Source organism: Anabas testudineus, chromosome 14 (genome assembly GCF_900324465.2).
Source record: "Anabas testudineus chromosome 14, fAnaTes1.2, whole genome shotgun sequence".
Classification (NCBI taxonomy): Eukaryota; Metazoa; Chordata; class Actinopteri; order Anabantiformes; family Anabantidae; genus Anabas; species Anabas testudineus.
In genome coordinates, this window is record NC_046623.1 from 4,083,181 (window position 1) to 4,101,621 (window position 18,441).

The window sequence follows — 18,441 nt, forward strand, 5'->3', positions numbered from 1 at the left end:
TCTTTATGTTTTTGTATTTAGGCACAATTCATTTTATTGGTTTAAATTATGCATTGAGTAGTTTGGTTGTAAAAATTATTTATTTGTCTTAGTAAAATGCTAATAATTACGAAAAGCATGTGACCATGGTGCCTGGAGGGTTAATGGAGCAAAAATATCAATATCCACTACGCAAAGGAGCTTGCACTGCTTGACGTCTGGGATTGTGTGATCAGCGAGCTTAATAGGAATAAAACGGAAAGGGTTTACGAGAACAAAAATCCTTTAGATTATTAAATGATCATGGACACATAAAACACAGGCCAAGGAAAGGTGAAAGACCAGATGCCACCTCTAAACAGCAAATAAACTGCACTGCTAACTGCTCTGTTCCAATCCACTTTGGACATGTGGTATCCAGTGTTTCTGGGAAATTTAAGAAGTGCTAACAAGCCCAGGGGGTCTAAAGGAACCAAGATATCAATATCTGACAGCCAAAAGGAGCTTGTAGCTTTAAAGCACTGGAGCCTGTGTGATTGAGGGGGGCTTAGCTGAGAAAAAAGCGGAAGTGATTTGAGCAGAATAAATCCTCAGCACTTGGTCGGTTCATCAAGTTCATACCGCCAAAACATGAGGACATGGAGGGAGTGTGGGGGGTTTAGGGCTACAGACTTAATTAACACAATGAAAACGGCCGCCAAGAAATGCAGTGTTTTTGGAGGTGCTCACAGCTCATTACTTTAATGTTTAAGGGGGGCAGAGTAGGGGTGCAAGGGAGATGACAGAAGATGGTGAGGATATAATTAGTGTAAGTTACAATTACAAGAGGCATATGGATGATTTCAAGCCCCAACACATTCCTAACGTCCTACAATGCACAGGCAGCAATGAAAAAAACAAAGTAAGATTTAAAACTGAAATCCAGCTGTCTAGGTGGAACATACACAAAATCACAGCGTCAGTCTCTCTCCCAGAAGAATATAACTGACTAATCATAGCCACATTACTTGCATTTAGCTGGCTGGCTGAGCCAGAAGATGATTAGTGGGTAGTTAGCAACCATGGCAGCGACAACAAGCCCAAACAATCATTCTCAGAAGGCGGTGCTATCCCAAAACCTGGCAAACTGCATCTTTAATCTGGACACCCTTCTCTCTTGTTAACACTGCAGTCTTTGATGAATTCTGCCAGTTCTCTTTATGAAGAGGTGCCTTAATCTTCCTGGCAGCTGCACCATTCAATAGCCCTGCCTCTGTTTGTGGGGGTTCATGCGGCTGTGTATGTCTTTGCATTGTGCAGGGGGCAGTGAAATATGTCCACCTGCACAGTAGTAGTGTTTGAAGTGGAGCACGGAAGGAAGCGGCAACAGTGGACAGACAGATTTCAAGGCGTAAAAAAGACAGAGAGGAAGAAAGAGGAAGGAGAGAGGAGGACGACAAGGTAATGGTGGGGAATGCAATGTCTGATTACAAGAAGGTGAGATGCTGGCAAGCGGAGGATGTGGAGATGTTAGTAGGGGTATTCTGAAACCATGGATGCAACAGGTGTGTGCAACTGTAGATCTTACAAGCCTCAGTCGGGCTGTGCCAGCCTCAGCCAGGTCATGCCAGGTTGAGGTTACATGGGTGCACTGTTAAGTCCAAGGAGATTGGATGGCACACACAGACAAACACACACACACACACCCACAAACAGAGTCCTGTATTACAACTCAGAGCGTGGTGTGGTTGCAAGTGGGGCTGCAGCTTGGCACAGAGGATACCTGATTCTTCTCTGAACCCAGAAAAACTAACATGCTGCAAGTTGTTTCTTTCTACATGTTCACACAATAAATAGGATTTAGGTATATTAAGATGATCTATGTTTCATATACCAACCATATACCAACATCTTATTACAAAGGGTCAAAGTTGAAGATCACAGAACCACAGTATCCTTTATTACAGTATCATTTTTATATAAATTTAGCATGTGTAAAATGGTTAAAGGGTAGTAAATAGATATCATCAATAAAATAATCCTGGTACAAATATGTATTTGTGTAAGGGTATGATTATCCAATAAATACAAATCTTAGAGTACCTGTTTCCAATTTTGCATTTTTAAGTAAGCATGAGGGTCTCAGTGGGTTTACTCTATATATTAAAAACAATAAGGAAGCCCGAAGGCCAGGTACAGTAGTGAGCAGGTTGTGGAAAGGCTGTAAAATGTAAATTCTGTGCACTGTTTGTGTAACTATGTTATTATAATCTTGCTTGTAAAAAGCACAATAAAAATTTATTAAAATAAAAAAGCCTGCCAAGTTCCTGTAAAGCCCCCAGTAATGAAGTAGCTGAGGATCTGTATTTCCCTGTCACCTCAGTACCTTCCACATTACGCAGAACAAGGAAACAGATAACAAAGACTGATAAAACTTATATCATGTGGCAGTTCTCTTTTCTCATTGTTTTTCCTCACTCAGGTCTTTCTTTCGATGAAAAAAAAATCAACTGACGATAACAGTGAACAAAACAATTCTGTAGTTATAAAGAAGTAACTTCTAGATCGGTGTGTTGTGTTTTCATGTGTCCTGCATATGTGTGTGTGAGAGTTGCAATGGGGGTGGTTTCATGGTTACTCTGAGATAAATGTGAGTCACTAATAAATAGGCAAAGGCCCCTAATCGTATAGCATAACTCAACATTTAGTAGGTTGTTCTTTGATTAAATCTGTCCAAGTTTTAAAAACAAATTGACATTATAAAAGTTAAAGTGTTACTTTTATACAGTTACTTTTATGACATGGTCTGTTCTGGTCTTGAAAATACATCGTAGACTGAAAATATTTAATCTTTCTCAGCAGCCACAAGGCTGGTTAAAGGTGTGAAACCACTGACAATGCATAGGGGAAATTCATGCTAAGGAGCTGGGGTTTCCCAGCAAATGAGTTATCAATGAATTAATTTGTCACCCAGAGTGTATATGTAAATTTGTACCATTTCTACCTTTTACATTTTCTCATCGAGGTTACTGTTTAAAATAATGGACCCATAATCTGATTCGTGCACCTATATTCTTACAAGTGCTTGGCATGTAATAGTTTGACACAGCCATTGCAAAAGTAGGTCTCTAAAAGCCTTCAATTTTGGTAATTTACATGTTTCTACCACCCTCTATGTAATGACACCTCTTAAAACCCACTGGATAAATTCAAAAATGCATGGTGGTCAATGTGAAAACAAGACTGTTTTTCTTAGCTTCTGAGAAACTGGCATGTGGCAGATCTGAGGTTTCCACCTGACAGCAACAATATTTCAAAGCATACTCTCTGAATACCAGTCAAAATGGCGGCACATGAGCAGTCACTACAACTGCTCCCGCTATGAGTTACTAACTGGTCAACAGTATGTACTGCCAGAGTGAGGCAAGCACTCACCCACATACAAGCTTCCAAGCGGACTTTGGAGATGATAGTCCACAGAGAGATACTTCCATGGAGAGCTGCTGACCCAACCCCTCGGTCCACCCCTGTGGCCTCCACGCCCACCCGCTCAGCATCTGAACCTAGTTCTGTTGCTTTGTGCTGGGGACAGACAATTTGGTCAGGGTATGGTGGTTCAGGGAAATCCACAGACCCACATTCGTAGGCTGCCAGGGTCACTGATGCAATGTGTGGTCCCTGAGAAATAGAGATAGAAAGTTGAGAGAAAAGATGAAAAGAAAAGGAATGAAAAAGAGAGTGGGAGTTAATCCACCCATTGGAAGTAGTTTTGAGTCAGAGGAAGAACCCTTCACTATAAGCATAATGAGAAAGTGATAGCAGTGAGTCAAACACTGATTGATAACATACAGACAGTTATATGTGGGCCAATTTAAAACTGTAGTTCTCCTGTAGTTCCTACAACAGTTAGACTCTTCCTTGCTTTTAACTATACATTTGCATAAAGAGTAACTGTGCCTTCTGCTTTCCTCGCTTTATGAATACAGAGAAACACATAACTGTGATGATTAAGATAGAGAGTTATGCAAAAAACTTAAAATGGCTTCAAAACCTAAAGGAGAATTAAAGTCACAACAGAAAAGGAGAGTAATCAATAAGAGAGTAAACAACAAACAATGAAATAAAAAGAAGCAGTGAAAAGAGCAGAACTTTAGCTTATTCTACAAAGATCTTCTACAATGGCCTGGCCAACAATATTGGTAGAAGTTGCAATAAATGAGTAGCCTGTAGTGACATTTCAAGCAGATTATTTTCTTCCATCCAATAGTATAGCTCTGAATATTTTCTAAGAAATTAAATCAAGACTGGACATGTTGTCTCTTAGTTTTAGTTCATTTCATGTTTCTGAGTTACATACAGGCTTTCTGCAAAGAAACTGGGACGCTGTTGAGCGTATTATTATGTGTACCAATCAAAATAAAAGGAGAGTGCAGTATGAGTGGATAAAGAAATAGATACTTTTTTCAACCTTGGTGAAGGTAAAGAATACATTATCATCTCATCTCAAGGAGTATTTCTGCACATTTATATATATATGTGTATATACATATATATTTCAAATAATATGTTGCATACAAAATCAAAAGCACTTGAGAGCATATTGGATTGTGAATTACTTTTGTCACTTTCTACTTAGAAAGTTAATTTCTTTTCTTCTTTTTGAAGTGGAGGGGTACTACCTTTGACCATGTCTGTACAAACACACATAATCAAATGTAGCTATTTGAGCATTTTCCCATATGTGTACCCACAGGAGAGCCATGCAATAATAATGAAGAAAAGAGCAGCAGCAGAAGAAGCAGGTTCTATATTCAGACTCTCTTCAGACAGAATTTATTCATGTTTGAGGGTTCCTGCAGTAAGAATGAGATATTTGCATATACGAGGATTTGTGTCTTTGATGGGACTTTCTTTGGTTTACATTTCTGGCTCTTGTTTATTGACTCATTTCAATTAGGCTCAAAGAATCAAGGAGTAGAAAGGGGGCACAGGTTGGATTTTTGGTGCTTGATGAAAGCTGATTCAGCTTTTTTTTTCTCTTGACTTTATAGACTCACAAACAATGCTTCCCAATACGCACAATGTTGCTGAGGCCATTTACACTCACAAATAAACTCAGACAGAAATACCTAGATGAACATAACAAGCAGAAATCTCCATTTCAATACACTCCTTGTATTAAAAAAAAACTCTACTATTTTAAACATTTGGAGAGTATTTTGATTTCCTATTTATTTCCTATTTATTCCTACTTATTTATGTTAAGTTTGAAATGTTACTGCTGCTTTGCTGAACAGGTTACAGAAAGTACTACAATTTTCATTAAAGCTACGCTAGTCCTGCAGCATAAATTCAGTTATCGCCGTTGTTGTCTGAGAGGAACAAGGACACTATTTGTATTGTGTGAGAGCACATGTTTGTCTAAGTTTTACACTGAACAGGATCCAGTCAAGAAGAAAAGGTCATGCAACTTTGCATTTCCTCTTTAAGAATGCTTGTTACACACCAAACAATGAGCTGAATGGATCTGAAATGACCGATATGATCAAACAAGTCAGTAATGTAATCCCTGTAAATAAAGGTTGGTCCACAGAGTGGGCTGATGTAAGCAGGCTGTGTGTACTCTGTCGATTCCATGTGTTTACACTCATTGGGTATCTGTGTGTAGGAAGGGTACTCCCAGTGACGCACAATGTCAGTTTGGCATTACGCAATATAGTGGCTAAGCAATCTGGCAAACCTTGGGTGGGGGTGGAACTTCCGGAGCTGTTTGGGACAAGGCAGGACAGGACATGACGGGACGTGGGAGGGGAGGACAGTTGTGTGTGAGGCAACACAAAACATCCATGTCTTCTCTAGAAACAGTGCCCTCCCTTTAGATGACACAGATTAGTTTCTGTACACACAGTATCAGCACCAGACGCAGTAAGATTTATATTAATAATAAAAATTACACACACAGGACTTTGAGAGAAAACATCTGATGTTCGCACATTTGTTTTCTTACAAAGGCAAAAGACAAATAGGAAAATCTTTACTGACCCAGAGCAAGGAGTCAAGAAACTCCCAGCACTGGCCCAGTCATTTTGGCAACTCCCCAGCCTCAAATCTTCTGCAGTAACTCTCCAGTGAGATCATACTCCCTAGACATCCACACATACACTTCATACATATATGCATACTCCTTAAGCACTTGTGTGTGTGGCCAAGAAAGACCTTCCTATCCTTCTAACTCTATCTCAGGTAGTGTACGTTTACCAAACACCCACAGACAGAGTATGTGCTCTCTCTGGCTAATGCTGTGTCACTGCCTCTCATCTTACACAATAGCCTTGTTCAGCTGATTCACCATGAAGCGGCATCATTCAGGTATGTGCCCTTTGTCTGAATTAGTTACTGACCTGACATGCACACAAGCACACATTTAATCTATTTTCAAGGAATATTAGTTGATTAATAACAGAATACGTAGTGGAGTGAAGTATTTTGTCTCTGAGAGAGCATTGTTCCATCTTATTTTTACTACAAACAGTGTAGTAGTGAGGGTTTATTTGTATAACTATCCACCTTATAGCTGAGTCTAGTGTAATGGTGAAATACACTACAGCACTGACACAAATCTCTGCACTCTTACAGCATTGTTGGCATTCCTGTGGGAACCTGCACAAAGCAACTCTTCTCCAAAACGAGTGGGATCCCCACTTTAGGGTATGAGTGCATGCACACTGGGAGTTTCCAAGGGAAAAAAAACTGTTTGGATCCCATATTAAACTATGTGTGTTTGTGTTTACAATACATCATAAATACAGGTTACAGCACATGGTCAAAACAAATAACTACTGTCAACCAAAGTAAGATATCCACTGTGAGATGTTTAAAGAAATTATCCCTGAAATTACACTTGTCATCTAAAGCTGTTAGACTGATTTATCTTGGGGTGTGGTGATTTTTACATTACCTGTCCTCTTCAGTGTTTGATTCAAATCAGATCAATGTTAAAATGTGTCTGTTGTGGAAATGGAAAAACAAGAATGGTTTTGCTATCTGACAGACAGAAATATACCGTATAGAGCTATTTCAAATGTAAGTACTGATAATTCTCTTTTGGCTATTCATGCTGAATGTCTATGTTTTTTTCAGCCCATATCCTTTAATTTTGCGATTGTTAGAATACTATGAGTTCAATTATATGTGAGCACAGTAAATATTGTATTCCCTCTGACCACAGTACTGTTAATCCCATCAGACTAGGTCTTAAGTTAAAAGCTTGTTGCAGGGGTTGACCACTCTTCGTGCTGTGAGGCAACTTTGTTATGAATGGGTTCCCATTTTGTGTGTGTTGTGCATGATTAAAAAGGGGGTTATGATACTATACACATTCATGCTTTTGCGTCCATGCTGTTCTGTGCTTCTACGTGACACATCACTTAAATCCCTCAAATAGTTTTTTTAACCTCTATCCTGGACAAATGACAGTGATGGTTATGACTATTTTAGCTGCTGAAGCACATAGATAGAAAAGAGCTTCCTCTCAGTGCTACAGAGAGAACAAAGTGTGCGTTAGCTTACCCACCAAAGGAGGATGTGAAAGTTAGTTGGCCAATAGCTGCTGCTGAGAAGAACTACTGACACAGACTGTTGATTACAGCATCATCATTATAACAAGCTTCTTTAGTTTAACACAAAACACCATATTTTATTGCATTAGTTCAGTAGACATACACACTGACAGAATAATACTATAATATATTATGCAAGGCAGTGTTTTTTACATTTTAAATTATAAGGTAAAACTGGTTTATTCTGTACACAGAAACATGCAGTGGAGTGAAAGCACTCATACTGAAATTTCATCACGTACCACATGGAATTTCAAAAAACAGTACATTTCCACTAGGAAGTTGTGGCACAGACAGTGCAGTTAGATTCAAAGTGTAAGCATTCTGTAGGCTATAAATATGTTTTTTTTAAATTGCTGATTTTTTTCCCTGCATGCCTTCCAAAATTAAATGTTGTGCACTATGTTATAAAAATCGAAATAATACGAACTGAGGGGAAATTATACAATTCTAGGTTTATTTTTTGTTTCTCTGAGCCACCAATCATTGCGTTGATGTTTGTTGTTAGTTTATAGTGGCCAGTGGAGTTACTTCTAAAGCCCCAAACCAGACATTAATGGATGACCATAAAGTGACCAGTTCTCAGTGACCACAACCACAGGACGGTTCAGTCATTAACAGTTCGCTGTGGTTGTCAAGGTCCATTAAAGCACATTTGACATGGTCCAGCTAGCATAACCTGGTAACCACTTCTTTCGGTGAGAGACTGCTGGAGGGGAAGCAGGACAAACATTAGAGGTTAGTTTGTTATGAAGAAGCCCTGGTCAGGATCTCTGAGGGAGGTAAGAGAACACTGGACTGAGGACAGCGATGGAGCAGAGACAGAGACGAGGGGCGTTGGTGTTTGGAAGTGAATGATAAAAACATGCACGTGCACACACACACACACACATACACACAAGGCAACTGTAAAAACACTGGTGGTGTGATGGGCTATTCCCAGTGATTTATCAATTTGTTTGCACTATATGAGTTTAAATTCAGACACACTCTGATTCTGGCTCACTGACAAATAACACTTTGAATGTATGTGCAAGGTTCTCATGACCATCATCTTTACATCTAAATTAACAGTGCACATTTTATATACTTAATATATTTTTAAGTTATGTTTTCATTTTCAACACTGTCTTTGTTCAAAGACCTGAAAATGTCAAGTGTTGTAACCATCATTTAAAAATAAAAACAACATATTTATGTCCAGGAAAACATCAGTTTACAAGTTTCTATCAAACCTATGAAACCAAAAATATGTGTAACTTGAGAATTACATTATTTTATCTATCCTAGTCACCTTTGGGTCATGCAGGCTTTTTGCTTTAAAAAGTGACAAAGAGTGTAAAATTCTACAATTGCACTACATTGAAGTTGAGATATTTACACTGTTTACAATATTATATAATTTCAGGTTACAATATCATTGCTAATTCAATATGACATTACATGTTGCAGGCATTATTTGACATTTGTTTTTGTTTATTATGCATTTTTGAAGTAAATAATAATTTTAACAAAAATAAACACTTTTGTTAAGGTCATAACATTTGCCATCTAAACTTAAACCAGTTATACATGTGTAATATTACCCTTGTACCTAGTTATTATGGTAATATTACAGACAGCTTTCAGAGACTCTTTCATTGGAAAACAGCAGATTAAAGGTCTTCAAGGGTCCTTAATGTGATATCACATCCTGTCACATAAGTTTTCTCACATAGTAAAATTAAAAGGGTGCATTACATTTTGGCTGATTTATAAATATTTATTATACAAATATCACCAATGATGACATTAAAATGTTTACTTTTTTATAAAGAAGGCTAAATAATAATGACACACTTCCTTGGGGTTTGGACAGCTGCAGTAGATGACAGCGCTGCTGTGGGGTTTGGTGTCTTGTCAAAGGCCACCACGACATATAGCCAGGAGGAACCAGGAATTGAACCAGTAAGCCTGGGGTTTATAGAGGACTGCTCTACTCTCTAAATTTGTTTTAATTCTTGAAAATACTATGTACAGTGTCTTCAAGAATTGACATTGTAGAATGTCAGCAGTTCTGAGTTTTCCACAGAACAGTTAGATTTAGTAAAATAATTTCAAAATCAATCATATCAGTGATCCATACATACCATACAAATTTCAATCCAATCCAATTTTTGGAGATCGGGTTAAAGCACCAATCCATGCCACACAATAACAAATTAAATAAAAGAGGAACTAAGTTCACAGTTGAGCTTTGGACAAACTGTCTTTATCAAATGATACATTTCAGTGGCATCTGAACACCATTTCTCTTAATTTCCATGCTTCTTTGCTTTAAATCTTCTATGCTTAATGAGTAATGTAATCCCATCAGTTAGTATGCAATATAATAGTAAACATATAAGTAAACATAAATGTACCTACCTATGAAATCTTTTCTTATGCTAAATTTGACTCGCCAGAAAAATACATGTTCACACTAGATGTCAAATAACACATTTCTGAAGGAAAGAAAAAATTATTTTATGCATTATTGTCTCTGTGTCTAAAAACAGAACAGGCCTACTGTGTTTCATCTACAGTAACATATTAATGTAATGTGTATGAAATATAGATTAAATATTTTATATATATTATCATTTTAATTATACATAGTAAAATATTGTAAGAGATTCAAATGGGAATCTCTTACAATATATTATTTATGTTGATCTTATTTTACCTTCTCTTTCAGTTTTGTTTTGCATCAACAAAGTGAGAGCTAAAGCTATCTCATCAATTGCTAACTGATTTGTAAAACTGAATGTCAACTGTATAAAGTAAACTTCAATGCAAGGTAATAAGTGAAAAGGCCAAACACTCTCTGGTTTCAGCATTTCAGTTGTGGAAATTGCCAAGTGATAAGAAACTGAACATGTTTAGGTTTCGGTTGGATACAACTGACACAAGTAAGAAACAAAGCGAGAAAATAAATTTTAGCAAATTAATAAAAAAATTCAAAAAAGTTACAAAAAAGAAACATATAAACTAATATTTCAAACTTTTATTTCAGATGGTGTAATTTACATTCATCAAATATATTAAAGCACAGTAAGTGTACACTATTAATCTAAGTGTATTTCAATTTGCTTTGGCAACTACAGTCTCCTACTACACAGAATCAAAACACTTTCTTGATAAAAAGTCAATCAGGAGGACAAGGTCACTGATGCAGAAACCGCTCCACAGATCTACCTGAGGGTGTGTGATGGTGTGATGACTAAATGAAAAGCACTGGATGACCTTTAAAGAAAAATTTCATAATGAAAGTATTCTGCAAAAAAACCTAAACACCTGCAGTCTCCCAGCAGTGCTCTGGTTTGGTCTGGTTAGTTTGGGCTGCTTCTGGCAGAGTCATTGGTGCCATTCCAAGCTGGCTACACACTAAGTCCACTTTGGTGAGGGATTTGCTTCCTGTGGGTTCTGTGTGTGTGTGTGTGTGTGTGTGTGTGTGTGTAGTGTGTGAAGTGTGTCTTTCAGAGCAAATGGTTATTGTACTTGGTATTAACTGGACTCCTGGGGCCTCTAAGACACAGACAGACAGGCGCATGCCTTGGATGGCTGAGGTGTGACAGTCAAGATTGAATAGCTATTAGAAACACACACAAATCTTTGTATGGCAGTCAGTGTGAGGACACTCATTGACATAATGCATTCCCTAGCACCCTACTGTCACATAGGCCATGCTAATCTACTCTGTTTCAATTTTTAATTTATCACGTGTTCCGCCTTACCCTAACCATTACAACTAACTGCCTCACCCTAAACTTTACCCTAACCAAAACATAATTCTATCCCTAACTCTAAAACCTAGTCTTAACCCCAAACTGCTTTTTAAACACCCTTCTAAAATGTCCTTACTTTGTAAGTAAGGAAAATGTCCTCAGTCCAGTTGTTCAAAATTCATGCTGGTCTTCACAATGATAGCCATACAAACACACACACACACACACACACAGCTCTAATTTACAAATCTCTCTGGTATTCACCTAAAAAAGAGTTTGGTGACACCAAGTCCCAAGATTTTTGGGTAGACCCATGTACCAAATCTTATGAAAAAGACAATAATCTTAAATATCTTCAAAATAATTATCTGATCCTTTCCTGCCTTAGAGATGTAAAAGCTGATATTTACTAATCTGATATTTTACATTTAAACCTAAACTTAAAAATGTCTTGTCATGAGCGGCTGCAGCTTACCAGTGTAAAAAAATATCAGCCAATATGCAGTAACTTTACGGCATGTAAGTTGTACTGTTTAAATCCAAGCGATAAAGTTCTGACACACAAGCTAGATGTAGTTAAAAATGAATGGTTTCAAATTGAGTTTAAGAGGTGTTGAAGTTAAAGCAGGAGATCCATTACTGCCAGCCAGTGGTGACTCAAGAGTACCTTTTCAGCTTTTCAAAGAACTACTGAACTTGATCCTGATGTGTCACTCATGTTCCCAGTAATATGTATGGAAGGTATCAATTCTTACTTTTGTGGACAGATAACGACTCTACACAGGCAGGAAAAGAAATTTCTAAATCAATATCATGTTAAGGTTTATATATACAGCACAAGTCTTATCAGCTCAGTTTAGAAACACACACACACACACACACACACACACACACAAAAATCTATTTATGAATAGACCAGGTGATACACACCAGGACAAGTGTGTGAGTCACAAGTCAAACAAAGCAACCAGGTTTCTGTCTACGTGAATATAAAAATGTCCTATTGTTTGTTTCTGCGATCACACACACACACACACACACACACACACACACACACACACACACACCAGTCCTTTGTTCAATACCCTACCATGATTTGACAAAGTTTCCCTTACCCACATGTTGTCAGACTGTTAATGTGTGGGAGGACTGTACTTAACTGTATAACGACATCTGTGTGTATCCAAGCCGTAATGTGTGCGTGTGTGCATGTGTGTGAGTGTGCTAGTAACAACAAAGCAGGGGCAGTGTGTGGAAGCCACGCTCTTAGACCTGCTCAGCGCTTACAGTGATAGTTGGCGATAATTAAAGCTGTGCTCCTGGTAATTGCCAACAGCCAAAACTTAATTTTAGGGGGTTTGCTGAGGAAAATCTTTATATTCTACACAAGCCTCCTCTGGAACCTATAATTTAGCAATCCTGAAAGAAACTGAATATAAAAACTATAGAATGTTCCTTTATTTATTTTGCAAGTTAAAAGGTGCTTTAAATCATGAGTCATAAATCTGCAAACAAACAAACATGTATTTTTTTGTTATCACACTGGATTGGTATTGTTTTTTTCCCTGGTGGCTGCTGACATTTATACTCCCAGAAAGACACATCATGTAACCCTCTCACTCACAAAACCACTCAAAACCAAGAGCAAGACAAAAAAAGACTACCCTAGTTGCTATTATGTAAACAGCAACGTGCGCAGCTTCAATTATAATGACTTTAATTCTTTGTTGCTGTTGATTTAACGTTGAGCACAACAATTTTCATGCTGCCCATAATGACTTAATGGCAACAGCCATTACTGAAAGTAATTTAATGGTGGATGACTCAGATGAGCTCTCTGCTAAAATATTTACAGCATTCCCAAGCTTTTTAAGAGTCACACTCACTACTAACCCCTTCTCAGTTAAAAGAGGATTTATGCAGGGCAGTGACACTAGTTGTCACTAGAAAACAAATGCTTAACAACCTAACTGGGTATGGAATCCTGTACCACTGATAACTGTGATCTTCACAATCATTATGGCGGACACATGCGCAGGTGTAGGACTAAGTGTGCATGTGTGTACTCATCCGAACGTCCACAGCCTTCGCTGAAATTAAATCGCTCCAGTGTTCCTGCGTGATTTTATTGTTTTCGTGTTCTGTATTGTAAGCATCCACCCACTACCTCCTCCCTCTGAGCAGCTGGATAAAATACACTTGATGGTGTGCCAAGAAACAGGCTTTTTTCTTCTCTATGCATGAGTTGCTGGGTTTTATCTTTCTCCATTAACCAGTCCTGTCTATGTACAATGATCTCCCGCAGTCTCAGCGGGATGCAAACACAGACAGGAGACGCAGAGCGGCAATTGCCCATGTCAGGGAACAGGAGAACTGCCACTTCTGCTCTGGTTTCATTGACTGGGAAAGTTTGCTGTAACTGGCTCCACACACCCCTCTGCTGGTGGTTCTGCAGGTCTCCTGTAATATAATGTTAATTGCTTCCTACCACAGGATGTGTATGTGATATGCACTCATTTATTTCTACCACAACACCTATTACAAGTGAAAGATTGATTAAAGTGAACACTGTGTTAAAAAGAAAAATATGATCACACATTATCTGTACCTGGAGGAAATGAAAGCAACAGCTTCAATCAGGGACCTGAGTGCTTTAAGTAAGTCAGAAAAGGCACAAAGGAATGATGACAGCTGGAAGGTTGGGGAAGTCATATGAGAACACAGAGTTGCATGTTATGACATGTGGAAGTAGGAGATGGTTATTAGACATGCTAGTCTTTGCACCTCTTTGCATTTAACATTATGTGGAACTTATATAAGAACTGCTGATGTACTGAATTTGTTACAGTTTTATGTGCTGCCCTATAGGTATGTGACAGATTGTGGTGTGGCCACAATATGTTCTGCCTGTCTTCTTTAACTGCAGAAAGAACCTGACATATTTAGTACAATGTCAAAGGTGGTCATGTAAGCCATATATTAGCTTCCTTCTTCCTTTTCCAAAACTGTCAAACTCACTCCTATTTTTTAGATCTTCATTGCTAAAGAGATAATATATATACATCTTCAGCTGTATTTTTTGAACAAGAATACAGATACTTGGTAAGATTACAGTGAGTTACCATTGCATGTAAAAACTAAAAACCACTTTGTACTGATTTTTATTGTTTGTTGATCTCTAAGGACTGCTGGCTCCCTCTACTGACTGTTAACAGCAATGTCCCAGGGAATTGTGATGACAATGTTTAGTAATGCACAAAGAAACAGCTTGGCTTCAATCAATACATCTTTTTATTGTTTTTTTGTTATCAAAGATTCTCGGAGCCCATGATGACATCTTAAATTTTATGTTTTGTCCAATAAGCAGTTCAGAACTCAAGAGACTTGAAGTGACAACAATACAGTGTCAGTTTATAATGACACCTTAGCTGAAATGAAGGAGATTTAGATTAACGTCTCAATTTATTACTAAAACTAATCATATACTAATCCAAATCACAGAGTTGCTGCTAATGATTACTTTCATCATCTGATTCATCGACACACAATTTCCTCAATAAATTGTTGATTTATCAATTGCAAAAGTTTTGAGAAAAAAGTGAAAAGAAAGAAACTAAAAATGTTCAAGAACGGGTGACTGGTATGGGAAATAAACTGATTATCAGAACAGCTGTTGTTCATTTTCATTTTTGTAAGTCAGCTTCTCAATTAATCGAATGATCTCTATTCTCTGGTCTACTCAGACAGGCAGTTTGCTGATGTTAAAATGCATTAAGTGTTTTACCAGACTGTAGACCAGATGAGTAGCTGTGCAATAAGTGGTTGGTGTTGACTTCTCCCCTGACTTGCTGTATATCTCTAGAGGTGCAGTTGTATATCACTTACAGAGTAACTGTGGTAGTATTCCTTCCAAATGTTGACATGGGTGTAAATCAAAGTCAACAGCTGGTAAACGTCTGGGCCCACTTCAGTTCTTATTTCTAGCATATTATTAAGTCTCATATGGACAGGAAGGAAAACAGTACCAGCTGTCAGCCTTAGAATTCTAAGTTTGTGGGGAAGTCTTAGCAAGTGTTCTGAACTTGTCTGACCCAGTTATAATCACTGACCCAGTCCTAGTTCCTAAAACAGGACACCGTGTCTGCTGGCAGTCTCTGGTCTTACCACAGAAATCCTTAAACCTTTTCACAGTGGCAAATCCAAAATATCTTGTCAGGGCGCAGAAATCTACAAAATCACTTAGGGATTTCAATAGCTCATTCAAACAGTGCTTCTACAGAAAAGATGTGTAATTATAATTCTCTGAGGTCAATTTTGTGCTTCTTACTTTGGTTTAGGTCTTTATATGCTTTCAGTGTATCATAGGTAAAATGCAATTTCAGATGCATTTTCATTCCTAAAGAAGTCCATACATCTGTACAAAAAACATTATTTAGCAGCAGATAAATATCTGAACTAGTATCGGCCTTTAAAACAACAATATCAGTCAAACTCTGCAAAGAATGCACCACAGCAGCTCCAGCAAGGAGCACCAAGTTCTGTCCTGAACCCAATGACACCACAACCTGCAGTACCAGCCACGCTCACTAGACGGCAAAACCTCACATGAAACCTTCCAGAAAAGTCAGCTAGGTTACTATCAAATTACATTTGAGTACCACAGTTTGGCTTTTAAAAACAGCAGAATGCAGGACACACACTTCAAAGTTTTCAGTTCAGGTCCCCTGGGCAAGGGTGCGAGTGCAACTGTGGGCTCCCTGATGACAGAAGGACTCAGAGCAGTAAGGACAAGCAGATGCTTTGGGACCCTGATCTGATCAGCAGTAGAGACCCGACACCTCGCTACACTCAAAACTGAGCAAACACAGAAAAACGGAAAGAGTTGTGGAGTGGACGCAGAAAGAAAGAGGAAGGAAAGCAGGAGTAAAATTAGGGCTGTCAGCACAGGAGAAACATACGAAGGGTGAGGGAGAGTGAGGGGAGCGAGGGTAAGAGAAAGTGGGAGTGAGCGACACAGTGGGGAGCAGAAGAGCAGGAGAAAGAAAAGAGAAAGAACTTGGTGAAGGGGAGGGAGAGTGTTTTTATCCTCATGTGCACTCAGTCAGAGGGGTCAGTGAGTGCGATTGTTCCTGGACTGCCTGTCAAAACAGTGCGGCTACCACAGCGCCTATTCATCTCCGCCCCGCTCTGAAATGCACGCACGCACAAACCCATGCGAACACTCACATATGCATGTGCAAATGCATAAGGAGCCTTTGAAAGCTCTTAATAATACTCTTATTAAATCCTTAGCAACAACCCAACAACAGCATCAACATAGTCTTTATAAACCTGCGTCACTGCACCACCATCATCCTCTGTGTTTGAGTTTCAGTTCTGTCATAAACATGCACAGGCAAGTGAGTAACTGCAGTGGGGAAGTGACGGGCAACTTGTTGCGGACTCACAGAAAACATTGCCTTACCAGGTAAAGGAGGAAGGTATGGAGGCCGGTACCGAGACCCACCGAGGAGAGGATGCCCAGGCCGACCCAGTAGGCGCACCACAGCGTCTTCTTCTCCATGTAACGCACATACTGCAGAGAGAGGCCAGAGAGAGGGACGGTCAACCACATGGCAGAGACACATGCAGAGAGTGTGAGGAAAACAAGGGGGGGGGGGGGGGGGGGGGGGGCACCGACACAGGAGGGGAGGGACAGATACAGAGTGAAAGAAGGTATGAGAGTGAAAGTGTGCAGTACAGAGGGCACTTTAAAGGGTGGGAGAGGGCAAGTGAGTGGTAGAGAAAGAGAGGAAGAGGAAGAGAGTGAGAGAGAGACCTTTGGAGACAGAGGGTGTTGTTGAGTTTAGAGGACAGAGCTTTAGGGTAGGAGTGTTCAGCACACTGACAGAAGAAAAGCACTATTATTCTTTTTGGTGGCAGCCAGCTCTTACACAACTAGTAGAGTAAGACGAGCCAAGATCTCTCTATCTCTCTCTGTGTGCCTCTTCCTCCTGTTCATCCACCACTATCGCTGCCATCTATCACTCAGTTTAGACTTCCTCCCTCGAGCCAAGGCAGGTTGTTTTCAGAAGGAAGCATGAAGTTTGAAGATTACGGGAAGAAGGAGGAGGGGGGGTGCGAGGGGGGGGGGGGGGGTAGTGACCAAAGACTCAATTTCCCAGGAAACCCTGCAAATCAAAAACAGCACACACTGCCTCTGTTTTTGCTAGCCAAATGCTGGGAACTGCAGCGCCAGTTATGGATGACTGTTATATGTAGTTACTGGGAACTGATTACACAACTCTGTGTACAACACTTAACAAAAGCCTTTCATGGCAGCGGGTTTCAAAATGCATTGCTAGGCAAGGAAAAAATACAGGGGAAAAAGACAGTGAAGGGTCTAGTCAGATCTACAACTCACACTACACTCACAGCTCTAGTAGTTTGCCCTGTGGACTTATTGTGAAATGACTCAGTATCAAGTAATACTGAGCTTTATTAAAAGTTAATAATTAGGCGTTATGAAGATATGATTACACAAGCACACACTAGCTATGGTGTACATGCAGGTATCCTCTGGAAGGTATTCTTGCATTGTGGGTCGCAATCTCTGTTCTAATGATCACTTAAGACATGCACTATATTTAATTTTATCATGAATTCCACTATGCAATACATAAATTAATGAACTGCATATACATTGCACATTTTAATCTTGGTAGGACATTGGCTGTGTCTTGCTAGGGGACAATTCAGTCCATGAACAGGAGGAACCAGGGGTCAAACAATCACCCTGCAACAGAGCTGCCTGGAGCGGCTACTGCTACAGCTACCAGTCACAACAGTGATAAATTATCCCCACACCGTCTAATATGGATCAGTCCTACAATGTTCACTGCCTTTTCACAATTGAACGACCTGATCCTTCACAGCACTGAAGTATGGCTGCAATCTACGGTATAGATATTTATAAGATATTTATTTATGCAGTTACTATGCAGTCACCTCCTGGTGTGTTCCTTCAATGCTGTAGGCAATGGAGAGCAGGGTGAGCACGACCAGCAGGCCAAATACAGTCTGTCGTCGCTGCCACAGCCTGAGTGAAGGAGAAGAGATGGATCAAAGTGTGTAGTGAA

General features: G+C 39.2%; 1 protein-coding gene across 8 annotated transcripts in view; it reads right to left on the bottom strand.

The window, feature by feature from the left end:
- Positions 1 to 18,441, bottom strand: part of LOC113171031 (vacuole membrane protein 1) — a 56,056-nt gene that overhangs the window by 33,433 nt on the left and 4,182 nt on the right. For 5 of the 8 annotated variants that reach the window (XM_026373393.1, XM_026373394.1, XM_026373395.1 and 2 more), the window contains 3 exons: positions 18,311 to 18,401; positions 16,788 to 16,898; positions 3,394 to 3,636 (listed from right to left, as the gene is read on the bottom strand). In XM_026373393.1, the coding sequence (XP_026229178.1) occupies positions 3,394 to 3,636; positions 16,788 to 16,898; positions 18,311 to 18,401 (445 nt within the window). Of the gene's footprint in view, positions 1 to 3,393; positions 3,637 to 16,787; positions 16,981 to 18,310; positions 18,402 to 18,441 lie in introns of those variants that run through there. The other 3 variants (XM_026373399.1, XM_026373398.1, XM_026373400.1) reach the window with 2 other exon arrangements.